General features: G+C 58.6%; 1 protein-coding gene across 1 annotated transcript; it reads left to right on the top strand.

Annotated features, from left to right (window-relative positions):
• Positions 1 to 1,430: 1,430 nt before the first annotated feature.
• Positions 1,431 to 11,953, top strand: ZNF8 (zinc finger protein 8). The gene is made up of 4 exons (XM_080643635.1): positions 1,431 to 1,602; positions 5,780 to 5,906; positions 6,168 to 6,263; positions 7,501 to 11,953. Exons 1-4 carry the CDS (start codon positions 1,537 to 1,539, stop codon positions 8,832 to 8,834), a joined length of 1,623 nt encoding a protein of 540 aa, XP_080499761.1. The 5' UTR covers positions 1,431 to 1,536; the 3' UTR covers positions 8,835 to 11,953.
• The last annotated feature ends 1,711 nt before the right edge of the window (positions 11,954 to 13,664 follow it).

Here is a 13,664-nt window from a genome sequence, read left to right as displayed (position 1 = left end):
CGCTTAGAGTATCCAGTCCCACGAAATAGCTCATGAACTTCATTCAAAATCACAGCCCCTCTCCCTCCCTCAGCTTCCTGCCAGCCACGTGAGAAGGCACTTCCCTTCCTCTCCCTCCTCTTCCTCCATCTCTCTGGCTGTTGTTTCTGGCTCCACGGGGAATGCTGCCAGGGAAGAACATGGAGAGGAGAAGGGGACGGGATCACTCTTAATGCACTAACACGTGTATACGTTGGTTCTGTGCTTTCTGGGTACTGTAGATGGTTCAAAGTGACTCTTTTTCTCATGAGGGCACTTTTTTTTTTAAAAAAAATGTATTTTTTATTGATTTTTTACAGAGAGGAAAGGAGAAGGATAGAGTTAGAAACATCAATGAGAGAGAAACATGGGTCAGCTGCCTTCTGCACACCTCCTACTGGGGATGTGCCCTCAACCAAGGTACATGCCCTTGACCGGAATCGAACCTGGGACCTTTCAGTCCACAGGCCAACGCTCTATCCAGTGAGGCAAACTGGTTAGGGTTCATGAGGGAACTTTTATGGGTTTCTTAGGAATATTTCATCACTGGGGGGGCGTTTTTTACCTACAATTTTTTTTAAAGTATATTTTATTGGTTTTTTTACAGAGAGGGAGAGGGATAGAGTTAGAAACATCGATGAGAGAGAAACATCAATCAGCTGCCTCCTTCACACCCCCTACTGGGGATGTGCCCACAACCAAGGTACATGCCCTTGACCGGAATCGAACCCGGGACCTCTCAGTCCTCAGGTGGATGCTCCATCCACTGAGCCAAACCAGTCTGGGCCAAAAAATACATTTTTTTAAAAAGAGTGTGGGGGGGGGGGGGGGGCCTGACTGGTGTGGCTCAGTGGATAGAGCATCGGCCTGTGGACTGAAGGGTTCCAGGTTCGATTCCGGTCAAGGGCATGTACCTTGGTTGCAGGCACATCCCCAGTGGAGGGTGTGCAGGAGGCAGCTGATGGATGTTTCTCTCTCATCGATGTTTCTCACTCTCTCTCCCTCTCCCTTCCTCTCTGTAAAATATCAATAAAATATATTTTTAAAAAAGGGGGGGGAAGGGAGGGAGCCCAAGGCCCGACTTATCACCAGCTCATCCAGTCCCAGCGTATAGACTGTTCTGAGGGGTCGCCAGGCGAGAGCCGCTTACCCCGGAGGATGGGACGCCTTCCCCATCCCCCTGCGTCTCCCCGGGGTACACAAGCCCAGGTCGCCCCCCAGCCTCGCGTCACCGCAGCCCCGAGTCGCCTCGGGCCCCATTGGCCGGAAGTCGGTAAGCGGAGGCTCCCATTGGCCCGATGCCAGAAGCCTCCCATTGGCCGAAGACTCAACAAACGGAGATTCCATTGGTTGCGCGCTGCCCACGCGCCGCGCGGCCTTCTGGGAGTTGTAGTCTCGACCTCCCCGGTGCGGCCGCCATTGTCCCGCGGTGGGCGAGCAGTAGCGGACCCTGAGGCGGGGGCGGCTCTCGTGTTTAAGCGTCGCCCCGCGCTCTCGTCCTCGACCTCTAGGCCCGAGATGGACCCTGAGGAGGAAGCGGCCGCCTTGGCGATGGCGACGGGGCCGCCGCCGGGACGGCCTCAGGTAACGGTAACAATAGCCGTAACGACGGCGGCCGCGGGCCCGGCCTGATGGTCTCCCGCCGAGTCTGACCTTTCACCCCCGCAGCGCGCGGTGGGCGAGCAGGGCGCTCCTCCCGGTACCCGCGGGGAAACTGAGGCCAGGTCGGCGGGCGCGGTCTGGCGCGCTGCTAGGGGCCCCCGAGAGCGAAATCTCGGCCGCTCCGCCCGCTTCCCAGGTCTCGGATGCGGCTTGAGGGGTCCTTCCCGGGGACGGGCCGGCCCCGCTCCCCGCCCGGAAGGCTGACCCCGCGGCGACGGGTCCGGGGTCTTGGCGCCTGGAGATGCTCCGATGCGTGCCATCACCGGACACCCGCCGAGGGCCCGGCTCCGCGCATCCCTGGCCTGCGGGCTGGGCAGCACCTCGGGGGGCGAGGAGAGGTCAGGCTGCACCCCGTGAGGGGCGGAGACACCACCAGGGTCCCCGGCGCCCCCCCCCCCCCGGGGCTGGGGGACCGCAGTGCAGGGCGGCCCGCGCCTGCAGGTCGCTGTGGGAAGGCACCCGGCCCTCAGCCCCCGCGATTCCAGGCCAAGTGGCCGCTGCCTGTGTGGAGCGTGACCTATGAACCAGGAGGTCAAGGTTCGATTCCTGGTCAGGGGCGCATGCCCGGTGGCTGGCCCGTTCCCCAGTAGGGGGTGTGCAGGGGTCAGTGGATCCATGATCCTCTCTCATCCATGTTTCTCTCCCTCTCCCTCTCCCTTCCTCTCTCTCAAGTCAATTTAAGCCGAAACCGGTGTGGCTCAGTGGATAGAGCGTCCACCTGCGGACTGAAGGGTCCCGGGTTCGATTCCGGTCAAGGGCAATATATTTTATTGATTTTTTACAGAGAGGAAGGGAGAGAAATAGAGAGTTAGAAACATCGATGAGAGAGAAACATTGATCAGCTGCCTCCTGCACACCCCCCACTGGGGACGTGCCCGCAACCAAGGCACATGCCCTTGAGTGGAATCGAACCCAGGACCCTTCAGTCCGCAGGCCGATGGTCTATCCACTGAGCCACACCGGTCAGGGCTGTTTGTTTATTTTTATTTTTTTTTATTTATTTATTTTTTGTCTAAAGTTTTACATATGTCTCCTTTTTCCCCAATTGTCTCCCTCCTCCCCCAGCCATTCCCACCCCGGGCAAGTCCCCACTGCCCCAGTGTCTTGTGTCCATTGGTTATGCTCATACGCATGTATACAAGTCCTTTGGTTGCTCTTTAAACTACCCTCCCCCCCCCCACCCGCCATTTTTCTCTGGATCTATTCTTGTTCATCAGTTTATGTTGATCATTATATCCCACATACGAGTGAGATCATGTGATATTTATCTTTCTCCGACTGGCTTATTTCGCTTAGCATAATGCTCTCCAGGTCCATCCATGCTGTTGCAAATGGTAAGAATTCCTTGTTTTTTACAGCAGCGTAGTGTTCCATTGTGTAGATGTACCACAGTTTTGCGTTTGTTTGTTTGTTTTTTTTCTCAATATATTTTATTGTTTTTTTTCAGAGAGGAAGGGAGAGGGATAGAGAGTCAGAAACATCGATGAGAGAGAAACATCCATCAGCTGCCTCCTGCACACCTCCCACTGGGGATGTGCCCACAACCAAGGTACATGCCCTTGACCGGAATCAAACCTGGGACCCCCCAGTCTGCAGGCGGATGCTCTATCCACTGAGCCAAACCGGTTAGGGCTGTACCACAGTTTTTTAATCCACTCATCTGCTGATGGGCACTTAGGCTGTTTCCAAATCTTAGCGATGGTGAATGGTGCTGCTGTGAACATAGGGGTGCATATGTCCTTTCTGATGGGTGTTTCTGGGACCTCCTGGTTCTCAGGTCTATGCTCAATCACACTGATTTTTATCGAGAGAGGAAGCAGCAGGAGGGTGGAGATAGAAACATGGGTCAGCTGCCTCCTGCACCGCCTCCCACGGGGCATTGAGCCCCACACCAAGGCACAGGCCCTGAGGGAGGACCCAAGGGGCAGCCCTTCTGCGCAGGGGAGGGCGCCCAACCTGGGGGTGCACTGTCCAGCCCATTGGTGGGTTCTTGCACGTGCCCTGACCTGGGCTCACGCCTGCACCCTCGGCCTGTGGGGTCGGCGCTCTAACCTGAGCTCCCCGGCCAGGGCTCTGTCTCCTTGGCTATTTCCTTATAGCTCCCTCGTTAGTGTTATTATGCTGCCTTCATTATTGAGTTGTAAGAGTTCTTTGTGTCTTCCGGATGCAAATCTTTTATCAGATTAGTGTGTTTTTTCTGATTAGTATCTTCCATTTTTGGGTGTCTGTTCGCTAGTGTGTCCTTTGGAGCACAAAAGTTTTTCATTTTGAGGACGTTTGTTTATTTCTCGCTTGTGCTTTTTGCTGTCCTATCTAAGAATCCTTTGCCAAGTCCAAGGTTGTGGAGATTCATCCCTGTGTTTTCTCCTAAGAGTGTCATCGTTTCCGCTCTTAGTTTATGAGAGGTAGGGGACTGCTTGTCCTGGCGGAAGTGTTTCACAGCCGCTCAGTCCCCGCCACAGCCCCCAAGGAGACAAGGGAACGAGGCAGGTGTGGGTCCCTGCTCTGCTGCCTTTTGTTGTTGTCAGTTCTCCCCCGAGGATATTTTTTCTGTTGATTTTTAGAGAGAGTGGAAGGGCGGGGGAGAGACAGGAAGAGACTCACACCTCGATGGGTTGCCTCTGGCACGCACCCTGACCAGGCCCGGGCATCGAGCCTCTAACCGAGGTACGTGCCCTTGACTAGAATGGAACCTGAGACCCTTCAGTCCACAGGCCGATGCTCTGTCCACTGATCCAAACCGGCCAGGGCTGCTCCGTGCTTCTTGAGGGGTCCCGGATTGCGAGAGGGCGGTTCTCGGGTGACACCCTGGAATCATCCGGCCCCCTCCTCTCTGGCTCCAGGTGCATCACCCGAGAACGGCAGCTCCTGCATTGAGCATCTGCCCCCTGGTGGTCAGTGCGCATCATAGCTGCTGGTCGGACAGTCGCTTAGGCTTTTATATCTATAAAAGGATTATTTTTTAATCCTTATCGGAGGGTATGTTCAATAATTTTTATTTTTTTTATTTTTTTTATACATATTTTATTGATATTTTACAGAGAGGAAGGGAGAGGAACAGAGAGTCAGAAACATCGATGAGAGAGAAACATTGATCAGCTGCCTCCTGCACACCTCCCACTGGGGATGTGCCCGCAACCAAGGTACATGCCCTTGACCGGAATCGAACCCGGGACCTTTCAGTCCGCAGGCCGACGCTCTATCCACTGAGCCACACCGGTTTAGGCTGTTCAGTAATTTTTAGAAAGACAGAGGGGTGGGGAGAGAAAGAGAAATATTGATGGGTTGCCTCCCATACGTGCTTGACTGGGGCCAGGAATCCCACCCCCACTTGAACCCGGGATCTTTGAGTCTGTGAGAAGTCGCTCCAACCAACTGAGCCACATGGCCAGGGCTGTGGGACACATTTTAAGTGCATTGTATCAACTTACAAAAATTAAAAGTCTTCGCTTGAAAACATGACCTGATTTCCAGCTTCTCACCAGAGACTGGCAGTTCTGACCACTTGAGGCCCGTATTTCCCCACCATCAGTTGAGTTCAGCTGCCCCTTTACATGGGGCCCCTTTCCCTGTCCCCTCGAGGGTCACCCCTCAGGTCAAACACCCACACTGGCCACGCCAGCACCGGGGAGCCTGTTGGGTCCGAGGGCAGGGCTGTTTCTGACTCTCACCGGAACCCCCTTGTCAGAGAGGAGGACGGGCCTTGCTCTGAGTGTGAGGGCTCGTGTGTCAGTTAAATGTAGATGCCTGACAACCTGCCCCAGGCCCAGGGCCTTGGGACAGCAGCCGTCTCTGGGGCCCACAGATCTGGGAGTCAGGCGTGCAGACGGTCTCTGTCCGCGTCCTCATCTGTCTGAGATCAGTTGTAGGTCCGCTGTGGGTGGTTCTGATCCTGCTGGCGGCTCTCACACGTCCTCGCTTTGCCATCCACACGGATGTGTAGAAGCCCAGTAGGTGCCAGCAAGACCCGGCTCACATCCCCAGAACGTGCACCGTCTCAGGACCCTGGCTGCCCGTCTTCTTCTTCCCACCCCTCCTCCTCGTCCTGTGAGCGCTGATGGGGCAACCCAGCTGACTGAGCGTGTGTGTGATGTTTCAGGAACCTGTGACCTTCCGGGACGTGGCCGTGGACTTCTCCCCCGAGGAGTGGGGGCGGCTGGGCCCTGCGCAGAGGACCCTGTACCGGGACGTGATGCTGGAGACCTTCGGGCACCTGCTCTCTGTGGGTGAGGCCGCCGCCCGAGCCGAGAGCAGATTCCTGCACTAATTCTTCGTGGGTAACGGGGTCGTAGGGCCTTGGGCTGGTGACCAGGACCTGGTTCTCCTTCTCTGAGGGGCATGTGGACGGGGGGGTGTCTGCCCCATTGCAAAGCCTTCTCCTTGTTGTGAGACTCCCCGTCCTGGCCGTCAGGAGTCCGGGGCTGGGGGCGGGGCTGCTTCTTCGTGTCCCGAGCAGAACCCCACATTCCGTGTCTCCCTGTTTCCAGGGCCTGAGCTTCCCAAACCTGAAGTCATCTCCCAGCTGGAGCGAGGCGCTGAGCTGTGGGTGGTGGAGCGAGGACTCGCCCAGGGCTGCTGTCCAGGTGGGGATCCCTGTCGGGGCGCTGCTGGGAACGGGTGGTGAATCGGGTCCTCCAGACCATCTGCAGATCCAGTGGTCACAGTGAAACGTTAAGGGGAAAGGGCTGGTGAGGCCAAGTCCAGAGGAAGCCAGGCTCCAGGTCACTGTCCCCGTGGGCCGAAGGGCACTGTCCCTGTGGGCTGAAGGGCACTGTCCCCCTGGTGCTGAGTCTGTGGTGGTGGCTGCAGCAGCGAGAGAAAGCGGGTTCACCTTCACCTCAGTGCACTAAGCAGGGGGCCCTCCTGGGCCTGGAGGCCTGGGCACTGCAGCTCCCCAGGTGTCCTGAGACGGCACCCCGCTTGCCTGTGGCCTGTGACTCCGGTTTTCTAAGACGGAGCTGCTCCTCTGCCCTGAGCCCCCAGGCTGCTGCTCCAGGCTTGGTTCAGCGTCCGCCTCCCCGCTCCTGAAGGCAGGCTCTCCACCTGTTGGGGTCACTCCGTGATCTGTGCGTCCCGGGACTGAGGACCCTGGGTCTTTGCAGACCATCGTCCAAGGGCTGTTCTCAGCTCCAGGAGGCACCTGCCCTCCTGACTGATGCCCGCGCACGAGCGCGCCTCCTCCTCCCTCTTCCCGTAGACGCTGAGGGGGTGGCTTTGAGGCCACCCGGGTAACCCAGATTCTTTCTTTGTATTTTTTATTTTAATCCTCACCAGAGGATGTGTTTCCATTGATTTTTAAAGGGAGTAGAAGGGAAGGAGGGGGAAGAGAGAGAGAGAAACATGGATGTGAGAGAGGCACACCGATGGGTTGCTTCCTACATGTTCCCTAAATATGCTTTTATTGATTTCACAGAGAGGAAGGGAGGAGAGAGAAACACTGATCGGTTGCCTCCCTTACGGACCCTGACTAGGAACCACACCCACAGCCCAGGCATGTGCCCTGACGGGGAACCGAACCGGTGACCTTCGGTGCACGGGACGATGCTCAGCCAACAGCCACCCCGCCGGGGCCCATCTCCCTGTTGTAAGGTTTCGGGCCGGTGATGGTGACCTTCCTGTCACCTGCCGCACCCCACGGCAGCACCTCCGTGGCTGTGACTGGACAGCCGGCCAGAGCCTTAGAGTCCTGCCTGTGGGTGTTGGCACGAGAGCGCAGCTTCGCCTGCAGGAGGCGGGCAGGTAGCGGGCTGGAGGCCGAGCTGCTGGGGGCCGTCTCCCCGCTGTTCCTTCCCGGCCCCTCAGAGCCCTGCTTTCTTTCAGGCTGGGAGCCCGGACCTCAAGGGCCCGCGGGGCAGGCCCTTCCTGAGGAAACGCCGTCCGGCGCCCCCGGGGAAGGCTGGGGCTGTGGGGGCCGGGTCCCGGCGCCCGAGGAGGACCAGGGTGGCTCCAGGCCAGCCGAGTTGTGCCTCGAGGAAAACCCAGCTGAAGGGTGGAGCCCCGAGAGCCTCAGACTCGGGGGAAGCTGCGTCCCGAGCTCGGACCTAGCCCTGTTCCCCGAGATTCCTGGCAGCGCCCACTGCTGTGCCTCCGACTCCCAGGTCACAGACTCGGGGGGGCCCTCCCGCGCGGCCAGCCAGCAGGACCCTGGGGCCGGCCCCCTCGCGGAGCTCACAGCGGGCCCCGCCCCGGAGAAGCCCTACAAGTGCACGGACTGTGGGAAGTCCTTCAACCACAACGCGCACCTCACGGTGCACAAGCGGATCCACACGGGGGAGCGGCCGTACATGTGCAAGGAGTGCGGCAAGGCCTTCAGCCAGAACTCCTCGCTGGTGCAGCACGAGCGCATCCACACGGGCGACAAGCCCTACAAGTGCGCCGAGTGCGGCAAGTCCTTCTGCCACAGCACGCACCTCACCGTGCACCGCCGCATCCACACGGGCGAGAAGCCCTACGCCTGCCAGGACTGCGGCCGCGCCTTCAACCAGAACTCCTCGCTGGGCCGGCACCGGCGGACGCACACCGGGGAGAAGCCGTACGCCTGCAGCGTGTGCGGGAAGGCCTTCTCCCGGACCACCTGCCTCTTCCTGCACCTGCGCACGCACACGGAGGAGCGGCCCTACGAGTGCAACCACTGCGGCAAGGGCTTCCGGCACAGCTCGTCGCTGGCGCAGCACCAGCGCAAGCACGCGGGGGAGAAGCCCTACGAGTGCCGCCAGCGGCTCCTCTTCCAGCAGGCGGCCCTCGCGGCGCGCCAGTGGGCGGGCGCCCTGGGCTGCGACCCGGCTCTGGCTCCGGGCGAGAGCGCCCAGCGCAGTGACCGGCCCTTCCGCTGCAGCCAGTGCGGGAAGTGCTTCATCCAGAGCTCGCACCTCATCCGGCACCAGGTAACGCACACGCGGGATGGGCCTCGCGGGCGGAAGCGGCGGCGGCCGGAGCAGCCCCTGGGCCGCAGCTCGCATCCTCACCTGCGCACAGGTGAGCACCCCGGGGACGGGGCCGGGACCGGGACCGGGGCAGGGCCGCCTGCCAGCAAGGCGCTCGCCCTGTTTGACATCCACGAGATCATGCAGGAGAGAAACCCCGTGCACGTGATCGCGGTGGAGGAGCCGCCCGTGGGCGCGCCCGTGGTGTTCGACATCAAAGAGTCCCCCTAGGGAGACGCACCCTGCAGGCCACTGGACCTCGCACAGGCCTCAGAGGCCGCGTGGGGCTCTCCGCTGACACGGAGCTGGGGGGCCTCCCTCTATCGAGCCCGGTGCACCCTTTAACCCATATTTTCTACTGTTGCCTCTAGGACCCCGAAATGGGTTCACAGGTCATGTCAAAAAGCCAACACAGGCCCCGTTTGGTAAAGGAAAACTAAAGAGTGATCATAACGGAGTGACGTGTGCTCAGCGGGTGCGGCGTCTCCTGGCTGAGCCGCTGTGCTGGAGACCGGGCGGGGCCTGCGGGGGGTCGTCTGATCACGGGGTCTGAGGTTGGCCAGGAAGCATTGTGAGGGGCATTCCTGTCCGGGACGTGATTTATTATTATTATTATTATTTTTTTTTAATCCTCACCAGAAGAATGAGAAACAGGAATTTTTCCTATTGATTTTTTTTTTTAAGAGAGTGGAGGGGACGGATGCAGAGGGGAGAGAAAGAGAGAGAAACATGGATGTGTTAGAGAATTGCCCCAACTCGTTCCCCAAAGGGAGCTGCAGATTGAATCTGCAACCAAGGTCCGTGCCCTCGACCAGAACTCTCACCCTCGACCCTTCAGTCCACAGGCCGGTGCCCTGACACTGAGTGCCCGCCAGGGCGGGATGTGAATTTTCAGATTGCTGACTCACTCTTGGAAAAGTTTTGAGCAAAACAAAATGCCATTGCATTTCTGGGAAATTCTGTACAAAATCCTCAGCATGTAGGATTCATGTGCTTACCTGTGAGGTCGGCTGAGGGTCTCCGTTCACGCTTACAAACAGATGGTTTCATACGTACACGCGGGGTCCCCAGGGCCAGTTGGCACTTCACGGGCATTGGGGTAGCTGAGCCCCCTCCCACATCAGCCACTCCCATGCCCAAAGCAGAGGCAGGGCAGCCCCATGAGATGCCACTGCTCCTGGGAAAGCCACTGCCTCTCACCAGCCAGGGCTGCTCTGAGCTGGGGGCTGGTTCTGCACTGGTGACGTCTGGTGGTTATGACTGCGGGAGGGCAGGGACCTGCTCAGCATCCCAGAATGTCCACACGGCAAAGGCAGAGACACCGTGCCAGCACTAGCCGCCATTTCCCGAAATTGCTTGATCAGGGCTGTACTAACAATTTTTTACATTTAATTTTTTTGTTTTGTTTTTATTTCAGAGAGGAAGGGAGAGGGAGAGACGGAAGAAACATCAACGATGAGAGAGAATCATTGATCGGCTGCCTCCTGCATGCCCCCCACTGGGGATCAATCCTGCAACCTGAGCACGTGCCCTTGAGCAGAGTGGAACCTGGGACCCGTGAGTCTGCAGGCCGGTGCTCTATCCACTGAGCCACACCAGCGAGGGCTCTGCTTTAGTCTTATATTCGTTCTGGGGGGGATTTTGTCGTCATCTCCAGCCTGCCCATCAGCTGCTCCTCGCTTTGCCTGGTGGAATGCCCCCTGGTGAGGCCCGGGTGTGCTGGGGCGACTCGTGAATTGTGTGACCCCCACCTTGTATGGGGTCTCTGCTGGAGGCCCCCGATGTCGGTGCCAGACTTCTGAGAACATGGTTGATTTCTGGGTGACGCGGGGCATGCGCACGGGACCATTCGTGTTCACGGTTCCAAACTCCGCCTCGATCGTCTTACCGCGCCTCCAGTTTAAACCTGAGCGAAGCCCAGCACTCCAAGTTGGTCCCGGCTGCTGTTGACATAAAGAACACTGTGATCGCCTGGCTGGTTTGTTCAGTGGTTAGAGCATTGGCCCACAGACCGAAAGGTCACGGGTTCGATTCCTGCTCAAGGGCACGTACCTCAGTTGCAGGTTCCCCAGCCCCAGTAGGGGCATGTGCAGGAGCCAACCAGTCGATGTATCTCTCATGTCAACATTTCTCTCTCCTCCCATCCACTGTCTCTAGAAAGTAATGGAAAATTATCCCCGGGTGAGGATTTAAAAAAGCACGCAGTGTGATCAAGGTGTGATCCTTGCCCTAGCCCCGTGGTCGGCAAACGGCGGCTCGCGAGCCACATGCGGCTCTTTGGCCCCTTGAGTGTGGCTCTTCCACAAAATACCACGGCCTGGGCGAGTCTATTTTGAAGTGGCATTAGAAGAAGTTTAAGTTTAAAAAATGTGGCTCTCAAAAGAAATTTCATTTGTTCTACTGTTGATATTTGGCTCTGTTGACTAATGAGTTTGCTGACCACTGCCCTAGCTGGTTTGGCTCAGTGGATAGCACGTCGGCCTGTGAACTGAAGGATCCCGGGTTCGATTTTCAGTCAGGGTACATGCCTGGGTTGTGGGCTTGATCCCCAGTGGGGGGCGTGCAGGAGGCAGCCGATACATGGTTCTCTCTCATCATTGATGTTTCTATCTCTCTATCCTTCTCCCTTCCTCTCTGAAATCAATAAAAATATATATTTTTAAAAAGGGTGTGATCCTTGGTGTCTCAGAGGCCAGCGTTTATAAAAACCCAGGACTGAGCCCAGCCAGTGTGGCTCAGTGGTCGAGCATCGACCTGTGAACCAGGCGGTCACGGTGTGATTGCGGGTCGTGTTGCGCACTCGATCCCCAGTGGGGGGCGTGCAGGAGGCAGCTGAGCCACGATTCCCATCACTGATGTTTCTATCTCCCTCTTCCTCTCTGCAATCAATAAAACACATTTTTTATAAAGTGGTGACAGGAGATCTTATCCGGCGTGGTGGGCACACGGTGCAGTATATGGCCCACACCCGAAACCTATGTCATCATGCTGACCGTGTCACCCCAGTAAACGTAGTAAAAACACACCCGGGGCTTGGATCTCCCGCTTTCCAACCTAGAGTGAGGCAGAGTGGGCCCTATGGACGCAGCGCCTGCCCCGCGCTGGTTAAGTCCTTTGCTCCGAGATGCAGACGCGGCCTCCTTGTTTGCTGTTCCCCCTGCACGTGCATCGCAGTGAAGTTAGGTACTTCCATGCACATCCACAGGTGGAAGGAAGCAACACTGACCCTGCCAAAGACGGGGCGTCTGGACCCATAGGGCCCACAGGGCAGCCGCCGGGAGCTGGGGTGACGGCACGGCGTGGTGTCCGACTCTGGGTGCTGAGGTCACAGGGTGTGTCCCCGCACGGCCTCCCTGCCTTCTGGGTCACTCGGGCCGGGAGCCTTCCCTTCACCCCGGAGGGAAGGGTGCGTCTTGGGCAGGCGTGGCCTCGGTGTCGGTTCCCTTTCCCAGGGAAGGAAGGTGGGCACAGGGTGAGGAGCTGCCCACCGCTACAGCAGCGATGTCAGCAGCGGCTTCAACAGGTTGGGTTCCTTGGAGGCCGCCTGGGGTCAGAGCCACGTGCCCTGCAGCCTCTCCCCCTCCCTCAGCCTCTCCCCCTCCCTCGGCCTCTCCCCCTCCCTCAGCAGGTGAGACTGTGGCTCCAGCTCTTGCATTCACATCAGGAGAAGGGGAAGGGCGGACCAGCACCCACCCCGGATGAGTTTCAAAGGAAAGGCCTCCAGCTGACGCCCACTGTGTCTCGGGGGCCGAGGTGGGCCCGGGGCCACCCTCAGGACCGGGGGCTCGGAGAGCTGGTCGTTAGCTTCTCCAAGCTCCATGGTGCGGACCTGCACCCCGAGAAACGGGCTTGGGGAGCAGAGTGGGTAACAGGCCGCTGGCGGCCTCTGCGCCTCCAGCCTCACAGGCCCCTGGCCCCGGGCTCAGACGCCGCTGCCTCCCAGCCCATCCACTCACCCCTGGGTGGTCCTACAGGCTCTGTCTGCCCCCTGGCATCCTGGGGTCCTGCCCCTTCCGATCCCTCCCACCTCGAGGGGTCCTTGTCCTCCCCTCCCCTCTTAAATGTTGGGGCCCCAGGACAGTGCCCCGGGCCGTCTTGTGCTCCACACCCTCCCCACCCCACGGGTCCTCTCTACACCCACAGCCTTGGTCCAGGGCCCTTTCTCAGGGTCTGTCTACCCCCCCCCCTGCCCCGCCCCGCCCCCCCCCCAAAGCCAGAAGGTGAATGAGCTTTGGCCTCTGTGGCCTCCTGCTCTGCAGACCTCACCACCTGCTCTCCTCCTGCTCCCACTCCACCACCTCCAGCCCCAGAGGGAAGGGACCGGCCGCCAAGCAGGCCAGCGCCCTGAACCCCCTCAGACAGCCCCTTCTCGCGGCCCCTCAGCTGTGCAGGGTGCAGACCCAGAAAGGCTCCACCGGCCGGCATTCTCCGGAGGGGGACCCAGCTCTGGCTTCGTGTTCTCGGTGGCTCCGGGACTGGCCTGAGGCTGCCCCGTCCCCTCCTCCTGGCCCCCAAATGGCAGCACCTGAAGGGCGGTGTCTCCACGGTTCAGAGTGGGCGCTGGGCGGGCACCCACCTGCCTCCCAGGCAGCCGAGACCTCCGCCAATTCCCCATTTCTCATCTCATGTCACACGTCAAAAGTAAAAATGTGACCTTGACCGGTTTGAGCGTCGGCCTGAGGACTGAAGGGTCCCGGGTTCGATTCCGGTCAAGGGCATGTACCTTGGTGGTGGGCACATCCCCAGTGGGGGGTGTGCAGGAGGCAGCTGATCGCTGTTTCTCTCTCATCGATGTTTCTAACTCTCTATCCCGCTCCCTTCCTCTCTGTAAAAAAATCAATAAAATATATATATTTTTTAAAAAGTAAAAATGTGGAAGCCACCTTCGCGTCGACCATGGGGAGCCTAGCTGAGTGGTCTGTGGTGTACAGTGGAGAACTGCCGGCCTTAAAAATGTCCTCATGTACGAACGTGGGCAGAGCTCCAGGACGCGTGGTTAAGTGAGACGGTGGGAGCCAAGTGTGTTGTGTTTCCTGTTTGTGTTAAGAGGAAATGTTCGCG

Source organism: Plecotus auritus, assembly GCF_963455305.1.
Source record: "Plecotus auritus genome assembly, chromosome: 10".
NCBI lineage: Eukaryota > Metazoa > Chordata > Mammalia > Chiroptera > Vespertilionidae > Plecotus > Plecotus auritus.
Note: the sequence above shows the minus strand (reverse complement) of the source record. Positions and strands in the feature narration are given on the sequence as shown.

Excerpts from the sequence above, each read along its gene's own strand:
- ZNF8 (XM_080643635.1), top strand. The coding sequence starts at position 1,537 with ATGGACCCTGAGGAGGAAGCGGCCGCCTTGGCGATGGCGACGGGGCCG. Across the intron at positions 1,603-5,779 it reads CGCCGCCGGGACGGCCTCAG|GAACCTGTGACCTTCCGGGA; the intron begins GTAACGGTAACA and ends GTGATGTTTCAG. Across the intron at positions 5,907-6,167 it reads CGGGCACCTGCTCTCTGTGG|GGCCTGAGCTTCCCAAACCT; the intron begins GTGAGGCCGCCG and ends CCCTGTTTCCAG.